The sequence below is a fragment of the Fukomys damarensis genome, unplaced genomic scaffold (assembly GCF_012274545.1).
Source record: "Fukomys damarensis isolate Sample0158 unplaced genomic scaffold, DMR_v1.0_HiC HiC_scaffold_1, whole genome shotgun sequence".
NCBI classification, from domain to species: domain Eukaryota; kingdom Metazoa; phylum Chordata; class Mammalia; order Rodentia; family Bathyergidae; genus Fukomys; species Fukomys damarensis.
In genome coordinates, this window is record NW_022900913.1 from 4,096,623 (window position 1) to 4,115,560 (window position 18,938).

Here is an 18,938-nt window from a genome sequence, read left to right on the forward strand (position 1 = left end):
AAGCCACCGTTATGCAGCTATCCAGGTAAAAACTGGTTGTGCCCAAATTACCAAGGGTTGCTAAAGCGGCAAGGAGCACTGATAGGACGGTCTTGAAGTCACCTCCCTGTGCCAAAACTGACAGAGGTCGGCGCGAAGCACAGCAGGCAGACACCGCATTGCCTGGGCAACGTGCAGCCCCAGGGAGCATGCAGACAGCACTTGAGCTCCTGCTACGGTCACACAGCACAACCGTGTATACCACAGGGACAGGGACAGAGCCACCGGAAGGACCGTGCTGAGGAAGGGACCCGCCCCCATGGCACTCAGCCACAAGACACAGCTCCAGACAGCAGGGACCTGGGGAGGCGCCAGGGTGGGCCGAGGACATCCCCGGCCCTGGTGCTGTCCGGCCGTCAGGCTGAGGAGCGAGGCACCTACGAGCTATGAGCTCAAGGCTCACACACAGGAGGGGCTGCCGTCCACGTAGGAAAATCACCCGCAGGACCCGAGCTGGACGGGAGCTCCCAACAGAGCTTGTCTGGGAAACACTGAGATCAGCCGGCCGGGCAATGACCCACAGGCCAGCGCCAGCCGAGAACCCCTGGAAGTGCTGAAGCGGAGGCCGCAACGGGACGGACGCCAGGAGCTGCAGGACCTGTCCCTCCTCACTCTCTCTTCCTCACCCCCAAGGCCCTGCCACCCCACAGGCCTCCTTCCGGCTCACTGCTGACAGCTCAGCAGCAGGGTGACTGCAGAGCGAAGGCGGGATGGCGCTGAGTCTGTTTTCCTGTCGCCAAAACGTTTCTTCTGCCTCAAGAGAGAATGAGTACCACGGGATCCACTGTCATTATAGCTCTTTATTTAAACATTCTGAGGGCTTCCAACCCCCTTTAAAAATGAAAGCTGCTAAGCACCCGCTGAATAAAAGCACACACAGCCCACAGTCCCACAGCCCAGACAGCACGCGGGCTCTGAAGGTCCCCTTACCCTTCGTCACCAAGGCACAGGCCCACAGCCACCATGCACGCCAGTCACCTTGTGGACTGACGCGCTCACAGCCCTAGCAGCTGGACGCAGCCTATAAATAACTTTAAAAAGCCCAACTTTAGGCAGGCGTAGGCATAGTAAAGGGCCTGAACCCTCTGCGGACACTCAACCCTCGGCTGCAGACCACACTGGACAGCGAGCTGATCCCCAGAAGGCAGTATGGGGCCCAGCACCGACCCAGCCACTGTGCAGGTCGGTCTTTAACACCGCCCGGTGCAGAGGTGGCTTTGGGCTTCGGTTGGACTCCGAGGCCCACGAAAGGCAGCGTAGGGCTCGGGGCGTCCTCACCGGGGTGGCCCCTCCGGAGCTGGATCGCAGCCCTGCGTGGTGCCTGGGTCCGCAAGGCGGGCCTCTCCGGCTAGGGGCGGCTCCGCCAGCTCCTCCAGCTCCTCCGGCGGCCCAGAGCTGGCCACATGCTCGCTGGGAGGGGGCGCCCCCTCCTTCTTCTCACCCAGCACCTCCAGCCCCATCATCCTGAGGTAGTGCAGCCGCTCATTCTTGGGCACGAAAGTCCGGATGGAGGCCTTTCCCCGCCAGCCACACAGCACAATGGGGCACTGCAGGGCCTCCGGATTCCTGCACACAAAGATGGCGCCAAGTGAAGGCCCACATCTAGATATCCACCCCAGGACTGGGGTGCCGGCCCTGGAGGCTGTAGGTCCCCGCGGCCAGGCCGCCACCGCCTCAGCATGGAGTCTGGCCCACCAGATAGGCCACTCTCCTCCGCCTCAACTCTGGGTCAATGGCAGGCGGCAACTGCCAGTCCAGCCCCGGCCAGGACCCCTCCTTCCCTGCACAGGACCTTGTGACCAGCTGGCAGCAGTGCCTGGTACCCCAGCCCCACGGCATAGTGCGGGAAGTGTGAGCTGAGCCCCGACACCATAACTGTTCTTCTCTTCGCTTGCCCAGGACCACCTAGGGGTCCCCGCCCCAGGGATCCTTACAAGGCGTGTGAGCACCAGTCACTGCCTGGTGGGGCCCCCTGCTGAGTTGGAGGACAGAGCTCACTTGAGGCCGGATGTCAGAAACCAGAACTGACTTCCCGTGCAGGGTCCTCTGCATGACGACCCTCGGGCAGTGCCCTCCCTCTACCTTCAGAGGAGCAGGATAAGGCCGCCAAGTCCCGGGGCTCCCACGGCTCCTGAACACCGCCACCCCACAAACACACTCCTCTGGTGGCAGGGGCGTGCACTTACGTGGGATCCGGTTCGTACTTCAGCACAACGCTTCCCTTCGCTGGAAGAGAAACAGACACACGTGTGCACGGTGCCCGGCTGGTGAGCGCAACTGTCAAGTGCACCGCGGGCCGTGTGGTTCTGAGGACGGAGAACCGGGACCTGGAGCGTCAGCGCACAGGCCCCAGCCAGACCCCTCTCGAGTGGGGAGCTGGGCAGTAACACCTCCTTCCCACTCAAAACTAAACCAACTCGTAGGAACGCTTGAAATAACACAAAAATTATACTGCAATCAGCTGAGTGGAGACTACGGGCAAATAACAAGAGTCAGTAGCTCCAAGTCCTTAAGCGGATCCTCACTGTGGCTCCCGCCAGACATGAGAGGCGGACGTGACAGCATGCAGCTTCACCAAACCGAGCCAGATGCCCGGACACACCGTGACAAAGTAAACAAGCGTGAAAACAGTGAGAACAGCGCGGCAGAACTCTGTACTCGGGTGGCGTCTGGGCGAGCTGAGGCCGAAGTACAGGAAATCTGGATGAAACAACGCAACCAATGGCCAGCAGGGTAGCAGGGCGCCCTGGTGTCAAAGCCACAGACCCCAGCCAGTGGGGCTCCCATGCCGTGACAAAGGCCCTGGGTGCTGGCCTGTGGGTGGGCACACACCCAGCAGCTCAGGGACTCCACAGCCTCCAGGGCTGGGCTCTACAGACTCAACGTGGGCTGCTGGTGGCATCAGGGGCTGTGGCAGGTGGGAGCAGAGTACCCCGAAGACACCTCTGATCCTTAAGGTGTGAAGAGCCCTCAATGGGCAGCCCCTTGTGCACACGGGGACCGCTCTCATCCCGAGAGGACCAGTACTTTGTGTCTACACGGAAACACCCCCCCCCCACGTCATCCCAGGTCCTATGAGGCAGTGACCAAAAACATGTGCCAAGAGACAAGCACCTGCACTTCGGCTGTCCCCCTCCAGGAAGACAAATCCCTGCCACTCCAACTGCTTACCCATGTCCTTGGCTTGACTGTATGTCTCGCTGCTGAGTTTTCTAAAAAACGGATTTTCCTGGGTCAAGAGGATCTTCACATCCTCCATGGACACCGTAATAATTCTTGAGTTAATAAATGGATACAGTGTATATATTCCCTGTGGAAACACAGAGAACACAGGGCTTCGTTTCTAAGGCGCAGCCCCGGCCCCATGCACAGCCCTGCATGGGGGCCGAAGCCTGGAACCTTTGGGCCTCGGGCAGGAGGTGGCTGACAGCCCCATGCTCCCGCCGACCACACAGCAATCGGGGCAGGGCCATTCAAGCCGGTTCCTAAATTACCTCTTGTGCCAAGCGGAAAGCACAATCAAACTCTTCACCACCGTTATTTCGGCACCAGACCTTTATCCCTGTGTTAATAACCTGTAAGGAAAAAGCAACAGAGAGAATGCTCACCGAGAAGACCATCTCTTCTACTGTGAGCAGCAAGGCGAGCGGCTGCGGCCACCGCACGATAGCACAGTGCATGCGCGCAGCTCGCAGTGACAGAGGAGAGCAGGGCTTAGGGCCACACGCTGTCACAGGACCGGCGAGCACCGCGGCCCGCGACTGGGGAGCCGAGCGTGCCGGGGAAGGGCCTGGAGGCGTGGCCCAGTCACCCCGCCCCGCACCTTCATCCGCTCGCTGTTGTTGAGCAGCACGTTCCGCAGCTCCTTGGACACCATGTAGAGCTGCCTCTTCTTCCCCTCAGTGGTTCGCGTCAGCAGATTCATTCTCGGGAACGAGGAATCCAGAGCGTAGAACTTCCTGTGAGCAGAACACGGCTGCTGGGCCGCAGTGCCCAGCTCCCCTGCCTCATCCCACACCTCCGGGCAGCACCAGCGCGAGGGCACAAGCAGCTCAAGGCCTCTGCCAACTAGGCCGCTCCCCTCCACGGCCCCTCCGAGCGCTCCTTGTGGCGCCCCCTCCTCCACAGCCGGTCAGGACAGCGACTGACACCGACACCAAGTCTTGGTGCCGGGTGAAGGGATGGCAGCCACTGAGCTGCACACACTGGAGACGACTTCTCTCCAGGGGCGGCAGAGTTGATCCTTACTCAATAGGCGGGAAGAGAGGGTCATCTTCGGGGATGAACACAAACGGGTCCTCCTTAAATCCAAACAACTTCATCTTCTTTGACGGGGGTGGCCTGGGGACAGGGCAGGGGAGGGAAGGGCGCTGAGCGGCAGCCTGGGCCTCAAAGTGGCCAGCAGGGCGCAGGGCCAGGCAAGCTCTTCTCACCCGCACACGCCGTCCTTCCTGCTTTCGCTGCTCTCCGGGTCCTCAGCCGCCGGCATGGCCTCTGCGTCCCCTGTCTCTGCGGCCTCCTGACTGTGCTGCTCGGGGGTCTCCCCCTCCTCGGGAGCTGCAGGGCTCAGCTCCGTGCTGTCTCTGCTCGCTGCAGATTTACCCTGGACCTGTGGACAGAACGAGAGCATTCACTGCAGAGCCGCACGCCGCTTCAGAGCTCTGGCGCTCGCTCATCACGATGGCATCCAGACCCTGTGAGTCTCTGCTGGGAGGACGGAGGCCACACCGGTACGAGCCCTGCGAGGCACGGCACGGGCAAAGGACAGGGTAAAGGACCGGCCCAGGGCATCTGGCATCAGGAGCAGGCCAAGGGCGAACTGTTAGATTTGGACGACAGCGTAACTGAGCCGGGCTCAGAACAGTCATAAAATGTTACTTCTATCCAACACCTTTTAGGGCAGGGGTGCCTCTCAGTGATACAATATGTACCTAGAATGAGCAAGGCCCTGGATTCGAGTTCCAACACACACAACCACCTTTTAAACTGTACCCTAACAGGTCACGAGAACAGCAGCAGGGGCAATTCCTAGCTCCTATGAAATACAGGGTGCCTCGGTTTATGAACTTCACGTTTTATGACTCTGGGCACGATGGCTGCGTGTGTGGGAAGGACGGCTGAAGCCATGTTTGGCACCCGATGCAGAGTCTGAGAATGGAAACAAAATTCTGTCAAACACTTCTGTCTGTGAACCGAAGTGTCTGTGAACCAAGGTATTACCGTGAGTTCATAAACTGGGACACTTCCGTGCACCAAGTTCTGCATTTTCCTCCGCATCACACACTCCTAAGCCCGAGTCCACGCCACCTGGAACCCCGCCACCCAGAGCACACCCACTCCAGTGCAGAAAGAGTGCGGAAGCCTCAGGGGGACTGGCCTGGGACATGCACAGCTGCCGAGGTCCTTCCGCCTGCCCCCCGCGGGTTCCCGGGAGCCTCTGCCTCACTCTGCCTGCCCCCCGCGGGTTCCCGGGAGCCTCTGCCTCACTCCGCCTCATGGCCATTCCCACAGCACCCTCTCCACCCCACCTCAGCAGCTGGAGGACCCGAAGGCGGCCACGGCGAGGCAGCCATGCCCTGGGCCAGGTCAGAACAGACAGGGCTGAATCGGGGGAGGGCTAGCAGTCAGCAGAGGCAAGTGGCAAGACGGTCAGAGCCCCTCGGAGGACACAGTGTCCACCGGCCGGGCTGTACACTGCCAGGGAACTGGTGGGGGACACTGAAGCCAGCGACCCTGGACCGAACCCCTGGATCCGGGAGCTCAATAAAACCTGTCTTGGAAGGAGTAGGAGCGGGGACTATGTCTCAGCAAAGGGGAAGCGACAAAGTCAGCGAGCTGGCCCAAGCCCAGGAAACTTAGCGCATGGGCAGCGGGCTCTAACCCATGGCAAAGCAGTCAGCCAGGTGCAGACGTCGCCTGCCACGAGGCCAGGGCTAGGCAGGACAGGCATAGGCAGAGAACCGCAGGCATGTGGGGCAGGCACGCAGCTCAGCGGCAGGGCACGTGCTTAGCACACAGGAGACCCTGGGTTCGATCCCCAGCACCAAGTCACAAATAAACCGTAAACTACACTTCTTACTGTTAAAACAGCGTCAACCTGCAAAGGTCTCAAGAGTTTCTCACACTGACTACTTGAAAATTACATTTTTAACACCCTGGGATAAATAACATTAAAATGAATCCCACTTCTTACAGCGCAGCTCTGGGAAATACGACACAAGGCTGGAATCCTGCTCCTGTCCTGCACAGCTGACTCAGAGGGCAGCTGGGGCTCCCTGGAATAAGAGCTGCACTGAGACTTTCTCCCTGAAGCCCTTGCTGACCACCGCTGACACCTCGGCAAGGGCCCAGTGCAGGGCTGGGGAGCAGGCCTGGACCAGCTCTGCCCACAAGTAATCCATGAGTCACAGGTCCCAGTTTCGGGGTCTTCCTGGTGGCTGCAGCCGACCTGTCATCACGCAGATCAGCGGCCCCTTCTAGGCGAGGCCCTCCAGGGTTGCTCTCTGCCAAGCAGTGACGGGTGCCCTGCCCTGCAGTCCTGGCTTCCGCGGACTCATAGCAGGCTGGATGGAGCCCACGGGCACTGGAGCAGAGGAGGGTTCAGATTCTGAGCCCCACACGAGTCTTCTTGTACCCTCCCTCATTATAAAATAACCAGGATATAGATGTAGAGGAATTCACTGGTCAGACACTGCCTTTCCCTACACCTGGCCCCAGTGACCAACATTTGCTTGCTGGAAAGCTAGAAATTAAGCAAATCCCACCTCGTCCAGGCTCAGCCCCTCTTTAGGTGGAACCCCCAACCCCCCATTGGCCCGGCTCCCCCGCCACTGTTCCCTATGTCCTGAAGGTATTAAGGCCCAGAAGTCCTGTTCCGCAGTAAAGGCCTTACCTTTGGCTGACGCTTATTCCACGGCATCGGAGACGTCTTCACCAACACCGCCACGAAGAACCCTCCAGTGTTCTGATGGTGTGGCAACACCCGCAGGCTACAAGCACGTAGTACACTCAGACTCTGCACACCCCAAGGTACTCTCGGCATCAAGACAAGGACCACAAAGATGCTCGAGAGGGGCCAGGTCTTCGTGCAGATCCTCAAGTGGCCTCATGCACGGCCCTCAGTCAGATGCTCCATGCAGCATCCAATGGAGGACACCTCGCTGGCCGGAGGTCCCCACAGCTGTGCTCCCTGCAGCCTGACCTGCTCCCACCCAAGCCCACCAGCCACCAAGTCCACCAGGCGCCCCACAAACTCACCAGCGCTCCAGGTGCATCGCCTCCAGCTTCTCAGGGTCCTTGGGGGGGAACATGGTGGGCCGGATCTGGGTGTGCCTGCTGTGGGGAACCTCATCCCAGTCTGCAAACCACTGCCCTTCTCGAGTCATGACCTGTGGGGGAGACAGTGGCCTCCTGGACGACAGCGCCACTGGCTGTGAGCTGCAGTGCAAAGGTGCCTGCCCACTGCGACCAAGGCACTCTGTGCCCCGCCAGGAGGACCAATGGCCAGGAGGAAGCACTCTTCATACACTGTCGGCTACAAACAAAGACACAACACTCCCCAAACAGGGATAGCTGCAGCCAAGGAACATCTGCCTCATGGGTTTCTTTCTTGTTTTTAAAACAGGTCCTGGATTGTTGGGATTGAAACTGTAAACTGAACTGTTTCACGTAGGGCATGAAGTTTAATGCCAGACCAGTAAAAAATAAAGCAAAGCTATACTTAATGAGGTAAAAACAAAGCTGGTTTTTAGACATGGGACAAAGGCAGAGAGCTTTCCACTGCCAGAGAGAAACGTGTACGGTCACAGCACTGTCTTCAATCGCGATTGGACGCGCACTCCACCTGCAGCCTGAGCCACAGCACGGCCCTGAGTCTGCCCTGCACCAGCCTCCCCGCAGGGTTACCTTCCACTGTGTGAGCCCGGGCATCCGCTTCAGCCCTGGCAACTCGGCAGATGCATCGGCCAGCTCCAGAGCACCTATTTATGAAGAAAAAATTCCCCGAAGGGACGACACGTTATGCCCAGTGGAAGAGACCAGGGACAAAGGATCTCACCTTTCACGAGTCCATTCACAGGAAATACCCAGAGGTGCAAGCACAATGACCGGAAGGACAGCAGCAGCTGCTGGGGGCAGGGCAGGACACAAGCGACACAGATCTCCCTCAGTGCCGGGACAGCTGCCACGGTGGTAAGTTACCAAAGCCACATGACAGCACACTCAAGGAAGGTAAACGGCAGCTCAGCAGAGCCTGTCTACAGTCCCAGCTGGCTGGGGTCTTCCTGCCATGTGCGTAACACCCCCAGAAACTGTGAAACACTGTTTCACATCTCAGTACATTCTGTAAAATCATCTGTCACGACTGGGTCAGGCCAATTTGAAGCTCGCACCCCACTCTCCCAGCGAAGTCCCAAGGGGAGACAGGAAACCTGGGCATCAGCTCCTAGCTTGACCACCATGCAGGTCTTCCCAGGGAAGGAAACCCAACACCACTATGAGGGGAGGCGGTAAGAAATCTGAAGCGGTAAAGACAAAGCACGAGAATCTCCAAAGTGGACAGAAACCTTCCATACGCATCTCCCTGACTTCTGCTACCAATTTTGAGTTTTCCCCTTTTAGCGTGCGCACCACCGGAGCACACAGGCACCTCCCAAACTGTCCAGGGCCTTCGAGAGCAACCTCGCAGACCCATCTGTCGCCACCAGCAGAGGTTTCTAGCAGTCTCGCATGGGGACCGCAGCCCATCAAACCCAGTGGGCAGCAAGAACACAGCTCAGGGCGGCGGCCTCATTCTTCAAGGAAGGCCTATCTGTGCCCAGTGCCCGACAGTTAAAACTTCCCATCAAAAAATTTAAAAATACACCAGTATGACAAGGATCTGACATAATCTTCCAAATTGACACAATCAAATCTTCTGTTTTCAGAGCCCCCCTTTCAAATATTCCATACGGCACAAGAAATCTATCACGTCACGTAAGTGTGTTTTAAACCAAGATGTGTCATTTTAGGAGTGTGGTGACGGGGTTGCCATGCACACGACGTCCCAGGAGGGCTACAGGAACACACCATCCGCAAACACGTCTGCCAAGATCACGTGCAGTTGGCTCACCTTCGCTCTTTTCCAGGAGAGACGCGATGACGGCCTCGTCTTCGACGGGGTTCAGGGAGCACGTGGAGTACACCATGCGCCCCCCTTCCGCCAGCTGCTCTGCGCCACGCGTCGCGATCCGCAGCTGTAAGCTAAGGGGTGGCACGGGTGACGAGCGGATCCATATCGCGCTGCGCACGAGCACCAGTGACGAGCTTTCATAATGTGCAACACAGTTTCAAGCTTCTAAGGGAAGCTAGGGTCAAGCTCTAGGAGCTCTGTGGCGCTCGCACTTAAGGTATCTCCCGACATAAAAGTTTCTGCTATTGCCATGCCAAGAATTTCTATAATAAATGTGTTTCGTTTTTTGTTTTTTTTTTTTTTTGGTACTGGGGATAAAACTCGGGACCTCTGCTTGTGAGGCAGGAGCGGTGCCACTGAGCTACATCCTCGGCCCAATAAACGTGTACCTTGAAGGCACAGTTTAGTTACTAATCTTGGGAGGTTTAAAACCTTGACGCAGAAGCTCGCTGTCACAAGGTGCCCTGGCGGGGCTCACTCACCCATGCAGCTGCAGGCTGTTCAAGGTGCTCCACTTCTTCCAGACATCAATGTTCTTCCTCATGGTGCCGTCCCCACTGCCAGGAAGATATGCAACTTGGATCTACGCAGCATGGCAGACCCAAACGGGACCACAAACAGGTATGACCGGAAGTCCAGACGCTCATAAATGACAACCAACCTTCTATTCTAAAGGTACTCTAGAACATTTTTTGAACAAGAAACCTCATTCCACTCCTGAAGAGACCATTTGCACCCATGTTGGAGAAGCACAGCTTGAATACCCACTGCCCAGGATGCATGGGCCCGGAAGTGTGCTGGGACTGGATGTCTTCAGGCTCTGAAGACAGACACACATGCTACCTCGGGCTGAGCACAAAACTCACCTGTGACACACACCTTGGCGCGCAGGCGTGTGGGAATGCCAGACAGGACTTTCAGGGTATTTCAACTGCAGCCCATCACTTGAGTTCAAGTGTGGAATTCTCTATTTTTGGCACAGGAACAGCACTCCAAGTTTCTGCTTTTGGAGCACTCTGAATTTCAGATTTAGATGTTCAATCTGTCTAGCTGAACTGGTATAGCAGACCTGTGACACAGAACCTTGAACCCTGCTACTTACAAACCTTAATCAATAATGATACCTTAATCAAAACTAAATAATGACACATTTATACTCAAGATTTTTCCACAACGATTTCAATTAGACCAATCTAATTCCATTACCAAATTTTATAATCATAGTTAAATATTTCAGATTTTACACTTTTAATAGGAATTAGTCTCATGTTTTCTTTAATGGCAATTATTTCTGTGTGTATTTTAAAATACAGACTGGACTTGTAATCTTCTGTCCATGTTCAATTTCATCCACCCCATCTTTCCAGAGTTTATTCTGGCTTTGTTGACTTCCGTCACATTTAATTCCCCCAGGGTTGACCCTCATGTGTTCCATGGGATGGTTTCGTCCCAGAGATGTGATTCCAACTTCCAAATGACACCCCAGGCTGAGCGGAGAGCTTCTGGGGTGGAAACTCAAATGTTTTCAGGAATTTCTTCCACTTACAGCCAACTGCTCATAAGGTCACTTTTTTCTCAGAATACAACACACAGAATGTGTTCTACTTCAGATCAACAACACAGAGCTGAGACAGAGACTCAGAAAACTACACCTTAGAAACAGGGAACTGAGTTCATGACCTACACATTCAGCTGTTTGGTGTAGTGTCAGAGTTAACTAAGTTTCATTTTCCACATTGCAGCTACCTAAGGTGGCCCATTTTTAAAAGTTTACTCAAGTCTAAATCGCACTTCACACAGAGCTTTTCAGGTACTGAAACGCAGTCAAGTTCATTGCTTCTGGGTAAGTTTTGAACAGCTCTGCCTGAGCAGTGAACGTGCCCTGGCCTAAGCACAATGCTGTCCTCAGGGAGAGGCCCGGCCGGGAAACCCCACGCTCAGCGTGACCGGGCTCTGGCCATCAGAGTTGCTGCACAGGCGCCAGCTGTCGCCCCAGTGGAGTCTCCTCTGGAGACGCTCAGCTCTGCAGCATCACAGAAGGCTTTACACAGAGTACCGGGCAGAAGAAGTACAGATCAGACATAAGGGGGGTTTCTCAAAGGTTTGCGCTCCAGGGTTTCTTTCCTGGGCTGCGAAATAGTTCTGCGCAACACCCTGAAGCGCACCACGGCAGAGCAAGGCTATGATCGCCTAGAACCCCCACTTCCTTTTTAAAAACCTTTTATCAAAACCACCTTTGCTCCCTCTCTGTGCTACGCCCCGTGTCAAGCTGAGGCATTTTGCTCACTCGCTGTCCACTTCTGGCTCAGGCTCCTGGAGTCCTTCTCTGTGCCTGTGGTCACCTTTGTGTCCACCCGTGGTTTCACTTTAGTCCACATCTGATTTGATTCCTGGGGAGGGCACATCCGGCTGCTTAGTAACATAAATACCTGCAGGGGACATCACACAGAATCCGGTCGTAGAAGAGAACCTCCTTCCTTCCATCCACATCCACCGTGAGTCTCGGGATGCTGGCCGCGTCATGGTTCACCACCATGATGCAGGGGCTGCTCAGCCTCTTGGCCTGATGAACCAGCAAATAGCAGCGCTTGTTGTCCACATCATTAGCGATGACAAATCCCTCTGCCAACACAAAACTGTGGTGTCAGGCGAGGCCCAGCAGCAGTGGAATAACGTCTGTAAACACAGAACCTGTAGGCTGACAGGTGAGACCCCACAACCCACAAACATAAAAGCAGAGGCTGAGATTTTCTAGAAAAAAGTTGTCCCAGAATAGGAGGCAGGTAGCTCTGCATGAATTTTACAGACACCAGATCATTCCAAAGCTTAAAGATTTATTTGTTCAGCAATGATTCACTTGGTACGAATTACTGTGTCGACATCTCTCAGGAGACTAGGAAGTAGCTACGAGGACAAACAACAGCCTCAGTAGACAAGGGTCAAACACGGCTCGGTGCCAAGGCTCTGTTCTAGTCTGAGACTCAGCGGACGAGCTGCTCAGTGAGGGCTACCGGGGAGCCTGGCGCTGCCTCTGCATATGTGTCCCTCATACTTCCAGCCAAAGGGCGAACACGCCTCCTAACACGGCTTGCAATAACCAGGAACACTTTGCAAAACCACATAAGAGCAAAACCTCAACAATACAAAAGGAAGAAACTGCTTCTGCTGATGCGATTCAGGCTCTCTGGTAACAATTTAACCAAGAAAGAATAAAGAACACCCTTTGGTAAAAAGATTCTAGAAGAATAAAAGACTCACACACACAGCTAGCAAACATGCCCACCAAAATAGACCTGGGCAGACGCTCAGGAGAGATGAGGGCTCACGGTAAGAAACAGCAAGGGCAGCGGTCATTCTCCAGAGAAGCCCTGCGGAGGGGACTGAGACACGCTGCCTGGCCCCAGCCTGCAGAGAGCACCAAGCCCAGGGAGCCCACACAGCGGAACAACCGTGCCCCACACCCTCACACAGCAGTGGGGAACTGAGACACTGCCCAAAACTGTGACATCTGTATACCACCAGTTGGCCTCATCAAAAAAAAAAAAGCTTTTTTGGAAAATAAAAGCAAGAATGTGCAGGTTTGAGAACCCCTGACTTTACAAAAACACCCAGCTCCACCTTCAGTGAACAGAAAACCTACATGCTTGTCCCAGGTGATCTCTGGCAAATGCCAGCACCTCTGTCCCGCCCACCCCACCGCATAACAGAAAACCTACATGCTTGTCCCAGGTGATCTCTGGCAAATGCCAGCACCTCTGTCCCGCCCTACCCTTCAAGTCACTCCCTACCCTTCCACGAGTACCTGGAAAGGGGACATTCATGTCGGCATGGAGCATTTCAATCAACTGTGCGGTCTTTGATCCGGGTGCTGCACACATATCTAATATCTAAAACAAAGAAAGACAATGTCTGACATTTGTAAAAATACGAAACATTCTATATTTAATGCGAAATAGTTCTATGAGACTCTCATGTCCTGATCTCCATCTCAAGACTGACCCATATTTCCTTACAGGATGAATTCTATAGCACGTCATGCTACTTACAGGGACCCCATGGTATCTAATGTTCCGAAAAGAAAAAACCACAAGCTGACACAGGTAGAGTCTCCACATGTCATGGAAACAGGACAGAGTCCCACGAAAGCGCTATATGCAGAAAAGAATAGCAACAGTGGTCGCAGAACAAGGCTCAGGGCGGCAGCCCTGTAACTGTGTCAGTCACTTCTCTCCTGGGAAGCACAGACAGTGACAGTGGATCTACTCTCACAGGGCGTGGGGACGAGGAAAGGAGTCATTCAGTGCCTGCATACAATGAGCCTGCGTTACCACATCCAGTGTGGTTTAGCCAACCAAGACTGCTGAGAGCATCTGTATGATAAGCAAATTATAACACTTACAAGGGAGAAAACAGGAAGGTGAGCTGTCAAAATTAAGTAGGACGAAAGTACAAGAACCTGACATAAATACACACTGTTCTTCCACTGGGGGGATATTCTACTGAAAGGTTCCAACAAACAACACACAGCACAGCATGGCAAGCCCAGCTCACCCGCTCTCTCTGGGAACGCTACCTTGTGGTGTGGCTGGACGTTCAGCAGCAGTGGCGGGATCATGCTGACTGCTTCCTGACGGCTGATGTTTCCCTTGGGAGAGAAATCAACACTAAGATAGTACAGGCACTGCTGTGTCAAACGGCAGGCACAGAAAGAGCGCTGACCGCAGCACCACACCGAACACGAACACGGCAGGAAATGGCCGCTACCTAAGTATACCGAGGGTGACCCTGACACCAAACGTGCCCTGCTCCGTTCCAGGAGACACTGAGGGCGGGAGCAGCTCTCCGAGATGGCCACACTCGCTCAAGAGCCACAGCCAGGGTGGGCGCCGTCGCCCTTCAGAGAGCACAGCGGCTCCTGCTTTGTCTTCACAGGTGACCGACACCCAGAGACCCCTGTCCCCGTCCTGGAAGATTCTCCAGGCCGGATGCAGCCCGGCCTGCTGCTGCAGCCATCCCTGCCCACTGCAAACCCACCAAGCGCCAGGAGCTGCAGGGTTCCCCAGGCGCTGCCCCAGCCCAGCCCACTTCCAATGGGAACTCAGGCAGTGGGGTGGGCGCCCAGATGCGAGGGATCCGAACCGGGACCAGCAGCCAAGCTCTCTCCTCCTCCACCCTCCCCACCGCTAGCCCACGGGGCCCACACATTTGAGGCTCTCCACCAGCTGCCCCTCCAGGCTGAAGGAGGGCCTGGCTGACAGCCACACAGAGCTGAGTGTTGAGCGGGCCGGCGGCTTCTGCACTGGCTAAGGCCCCGGGAGGACCTGGGAAGCAGTGTCTCGGTGAGTACACCTGAGAGGGAGCACCCTGGTGACAGAGGTCTACCTGGCTACAAAGGAGTAGACCAGAAAGGGAGGGGGAAACTTCTAACCTAAAGCTGGGACCAAGAATTCCAAGAGCAGGAGCCAAAGCTCATCAACACCCAAAGGCCCGGGCGCCAGCCGGATCCCTGCGTGAGGGGAGAGCTGCTCTGCTGGGCAAGCAGTGTGGGAGGACAGTGGCACGGAGAACCGCACCGGGCCTCGGTGTTTTTGGTTCTTGGCAAAGGTACAGCACAGGAGCTGTGTGTGGGGCAGCGATAAAGAAATGGGTCGGTTTTAATACAGTAAATTTTAATAAAAGCACGAAACTGTGGCCTTAAAACCCTATCACTGCAAGTGTACAGCAGACAATGGCGCTGTGCACCTAGGAAGGGAACGGGGGAGTCGGGGGCTTCGGGAGCCACGGCTGCGAGGAAACCACATCCACGGACAGCAGTGACCCCAGGCCCTCACCCAGATTAGACACCCCACAGTTTAGAAGTGGTGGCTGCCTCCGGCCTGAGTCCAGCATGAAGGGAACTAACCATGCAGCATCTCTGCAAGGAGCGCTTCAAGCTGACAAACCCAAAGACCTCTACTTACAGACTCAGTCTCGCTGACCAGAAACTGATGAAACCTTTCCAACCGAGGGGACTTTCTCAAGATTTTTCGACTTAAATTTGTGTGCCAGGCAAGTTCTTCAGGATACCTGACCAAAGAGAAATTAGACACTCATGGGTTACTCATCCGAGCAGTCTCCCGGAGGCTCGCTGCTACAGACCACGCACCCACCTGCTCACACCTGCAGTGCTGCCAGCACAGGAGGTGACACACCCACGTCCCAGAGAGCCACAGGGGCTGTGCGAGAGGCACACACAGGACACTACTGTACCATCCTAACCACGGAGACTGCTCCGTTCCTCACCACCAGGTTAACAATGTTGCAGAGGTCAGGAGGAAAAAGCAACAAGGGTCAATGAAACAAGTACACAGAGGGCAGACACTGGTGTCTGATGTGCATTCAATAAAGAATTTCTAAAAATAATTTTGTTATTTTAACACCAGCTCTGTGCTGAAATGTTTTACATACAAACAAACGAAAGCCACAAAAACCCCACACTTAGAAACGACCCAGGCACAGACCAGAGCCCCACATGCACTGCTGCCTACAGTGCGAGGCCACAGCTCCCGCCCTTTCTGTAAACGATGCTGCTGCTGATCACTAAGGCCAAGGCGTGTTTTAAACTTGCCTGCTCCTTCTTTCCACCGCGTCCAACCTCACAGACGAGGATGCCAACGAGACACAACGCCACTCATCCGTGCCAAGCTCTGCACAACACACCCTGCCACACGGCAGCGACTGAGTCCGTGGTGACAGTGAGCTCGGTGCCACAATGAGGGGCCTCACAGTTCTCCACAGCCAGCTCTGGGGCAGCAAGGAAATGAACTGATTTGAAGCAAAGTGACTATGTGAGAGGATGAGAGTCAGGCCGCGAGGGCTTGGGACGCTGCTCAGGGGTCACTAGGCGAGATGCATGTGCAATGTGTCTTCTACGAAACAGTGAAGATTAAAGTAGCTGAGCCCATTCACAGACACCTCCGAATGGCCCCGAGCCACTCCCTGTGCCTACTTTCCTCTCTGATGCTTAAACTTGTTCCAGAAATAAAGCCAAACTAAAATCATACCTGTCAGGCAATTAATAAAGAGCTGAAATATTCTTTTGGCCTCACTCAAGGCTCACCAGTAGGAGTGCACTTGACTTAAGCAATCAGCAAAATCACAACGCTTGGCAGCCAAAGGCCCAACAACCTGAGCCGCTGTGACCCGTGATGGCCTGTGTGGTCTCCCAGGGCCCCTGCACACGGCCGGGAGGGGGACGTCATCCACAGGACATGACGTTGCCTCGGTGCTCCAAGTCACTCCACTTTCATTTCCAAACAAACAAACAAGTGACCTCCATGCACTCTGAGCAAACAACCCCGTGTGCACCTCACAGGCCGCAACCTTGAATAATGAAAAGGTTCACTTACTAAGACCGGCCTAAAGTTCTCCGGTAATTGTAACTGCAAAGGCCATCAACCTTAAAAATAACACTGCTTGTTAAGCAGCTTTGAAGCTTCATCTTTTTTGAGCCAACAAACTTAAATTAAGATATCTGTAGATTTTAAAGTAATTTTAAAGAACTACATTTAATTTCGTTAATGACTTTTCAGAAAAAGGCCAATGTGGACTATCTACGCACATCACAAGTTTCCAAGGTGAAAAAAGCTCTGCAACAACTACACACAATGCACAGTATCGAAAGCCATCTTCAGGCCAGACATTAAAAGTATGAAATCAGACCGCAAAGGGGGTGGCAGACAAAGCCTTAGGGCAACTCCTTACTCCAGTCTAGGGGAAATGAAAAAAAAAATGTGAATTCCACCAAGCTATAATGACACTCCCTCTCAAAAATACATTTCTGAAAGAGTTTCCTAAATTATATTCCACCATACCAAAGGGCTAGGAAGGGCTGTACCATCTACTTCTGCCTTCTGAACAACACTGAAAAACCACCGGAAACCCTGAAGTTTCTGCTTTACCTGCTGAGATTTATGAGCATCCCACAAGTGACAAGTGAATCTGATTAAGTGCTTACAGAATGAAGTTCTCAAAACTTCCATCGATAACAGTAAGAGTATAGGAAACCAAATCATTCAGTCTTTCCTTTACACTCCTCAGCTGTATGTTCAGAAAATTAAATAAATACATGCACACCTCAGAGCTACCTACCGGCATTTGGCAGTGACTCGCTTTCATTCCTCAACTACAGGGGAGGTGCAGGGCCCTTCTTGCCGCTTTGGAATCACCCTGACATGTAATCATAAACGACAATATGGGACAGCAGCTGACAAGTGTTTAAAAGGCTGATCAAAATGAGTTTGACTGCAGCGTGTAAAGAACACTGAACAGCAAGATTTATTAAACACTGGTGGCTTCTCAGTTTGTTGGAACTTGCAGAAGAAGGGAAGGCCCTGAGATGCATGCTGAACAGCCTGCTACTGGCCAAGACTGGAAGACAAAGACTTTCTCCTCTTCAAAATCTTCCTTACTCTACCACCCTTCTAGACCCAAGTTTCAAGGAACAGATATTTCCAGATAATAATGCGAAGTAGCAAATCCACGCAGAACTAAAATCTCAGGCAGCCTCTACTTGAAGCAACGAACAAGTAACAAAGCCATCAATCAAATCTCCAAACCAAGGTACTCAAGGGTAGGTAAGTCAAGTTAGCAAGACAGAAGAAACTGGGGTCCCGTGAAGGCCACCTCATTTCAGCAATGCTAGAAGCAGCAGCCACTGAGGAACATCTTCCCTCTTCAAGGGCCTCAACACAGGGGATGTGCACTTGGTGAGCACAACAGCAACCCAGCACCGGAGTCAGATTCCTGTACGGTGCCCTCCAAGCTTCTAAATTACACCTGAAGTACACTCTGAGCTGGCAAACAGTGGGACATAATCCACCGCAGACCATGGCAGCCCTGCCAGGCTGAGACTGTCATCGTTCTAAAGACAGAGATGACTCTCTCCAACAGTTCTGATGTGAGAAAACAAGGGTGGCAGGGAGACGGAAACACCCAGTGACAATGCCAAGGAAGGAAGAGGCTGGGCAGACAAGAACAAACTAACTGGACATGGTGAATTGAAACAGATAGCAAGACGTCATGTATGAAGACCTGCACGCCAACATAAAATCAATAAAAGCCCTGGGGAAAAGACCATCAGGACATCTAAGTATGTTAGACCTCTTTCATGCTAACAGCAAATGCAGTGTGAAAACTACTCAAGGAAAAGAATAAAAAAACCAAACAGACCAACCTTGAAATGCTGCGATGAAGCAGCTCTGGGGTACCTACCAACTCAGGGGCTGCGGAACTTCAACTTTCTGACCATCCACTTCCAGGTTCTCCAACTCCTTAAAATACTTGTTCTTCAAGCAGTGGAGAATTTCTTTTGCATGGCTATCGACAAATAAATTTTACACTGATGAGAAAAGCTAACATTAACCCTTTAGACTTAAAACTGTTTTAAAACTAAACCAACTCTACATACATAAAGACGTGTCCCTTAATCACTGACTTTTTGCTGTATACCTTGAGCCCCGACCCCACAGGGATGGAGGGAGACCGCTCTCCGGCTGGGTAACCCTCAGCCCCCAACGCAGACCCTACCTCTTGTAACCGGTAATCCTCAGAGTGGCCGGGAGAGGCTCCCTGAGGGCGTCCATGAAGCGGCCCCACTCGCCCTCGGGCACGATCCTGAGCTCCTGGTAGTAGCGCTCGAACAGCTTGTTCTCCTTCACGATCTCGGGGTAGCCTCCCTCCCAGCCCTGCG

The 18,938-nt window shown here is 54.0% G+C and overlaps 1 protein-coding gene across 1 annotated transcript; it reads right to left on the reverse strand.

Annotated features, from left to right (window-relative positions):
- Positions 1 to 793: 793 nt before the first annotated feature.
- Nsun2 (NOP2/Sun RNA methyltransferase 2) lies at positions 794 to 18,930 on the reverse strand (the record flags this gene model as incomplete). Its single annotated transcript, XM_010642563.3, has 18 exons — positions 794 to 1,605; positions 2,226 to 2,265; positions 3,211 to 3,349; positions 3,534 to 3,614; positions 3,863 to 3,998; positions 4,288 to 4,380; positions 4,473 to 4,648; positions 6,932 to 7,028; positions 7,297 to 7,427; positions 7,945 to 8,018; positions 9,149 to 9,279; positions 9,691 to 9,765; positions 11,638 to 11,830; positions 13,011 to 13,095; positions 13,782 to 13,853; positions 15,169 to 15,274; positions 18,461 to 18,565; positions 18,776 to 18,930. Coding segments are annotated over 18 exons (2,181 nt in total), but the record flags the coding sequence as incomplete, so codon positions are not given.
- Positions 18,931 to 18,938: the final 8 nt, after the last annotated feature.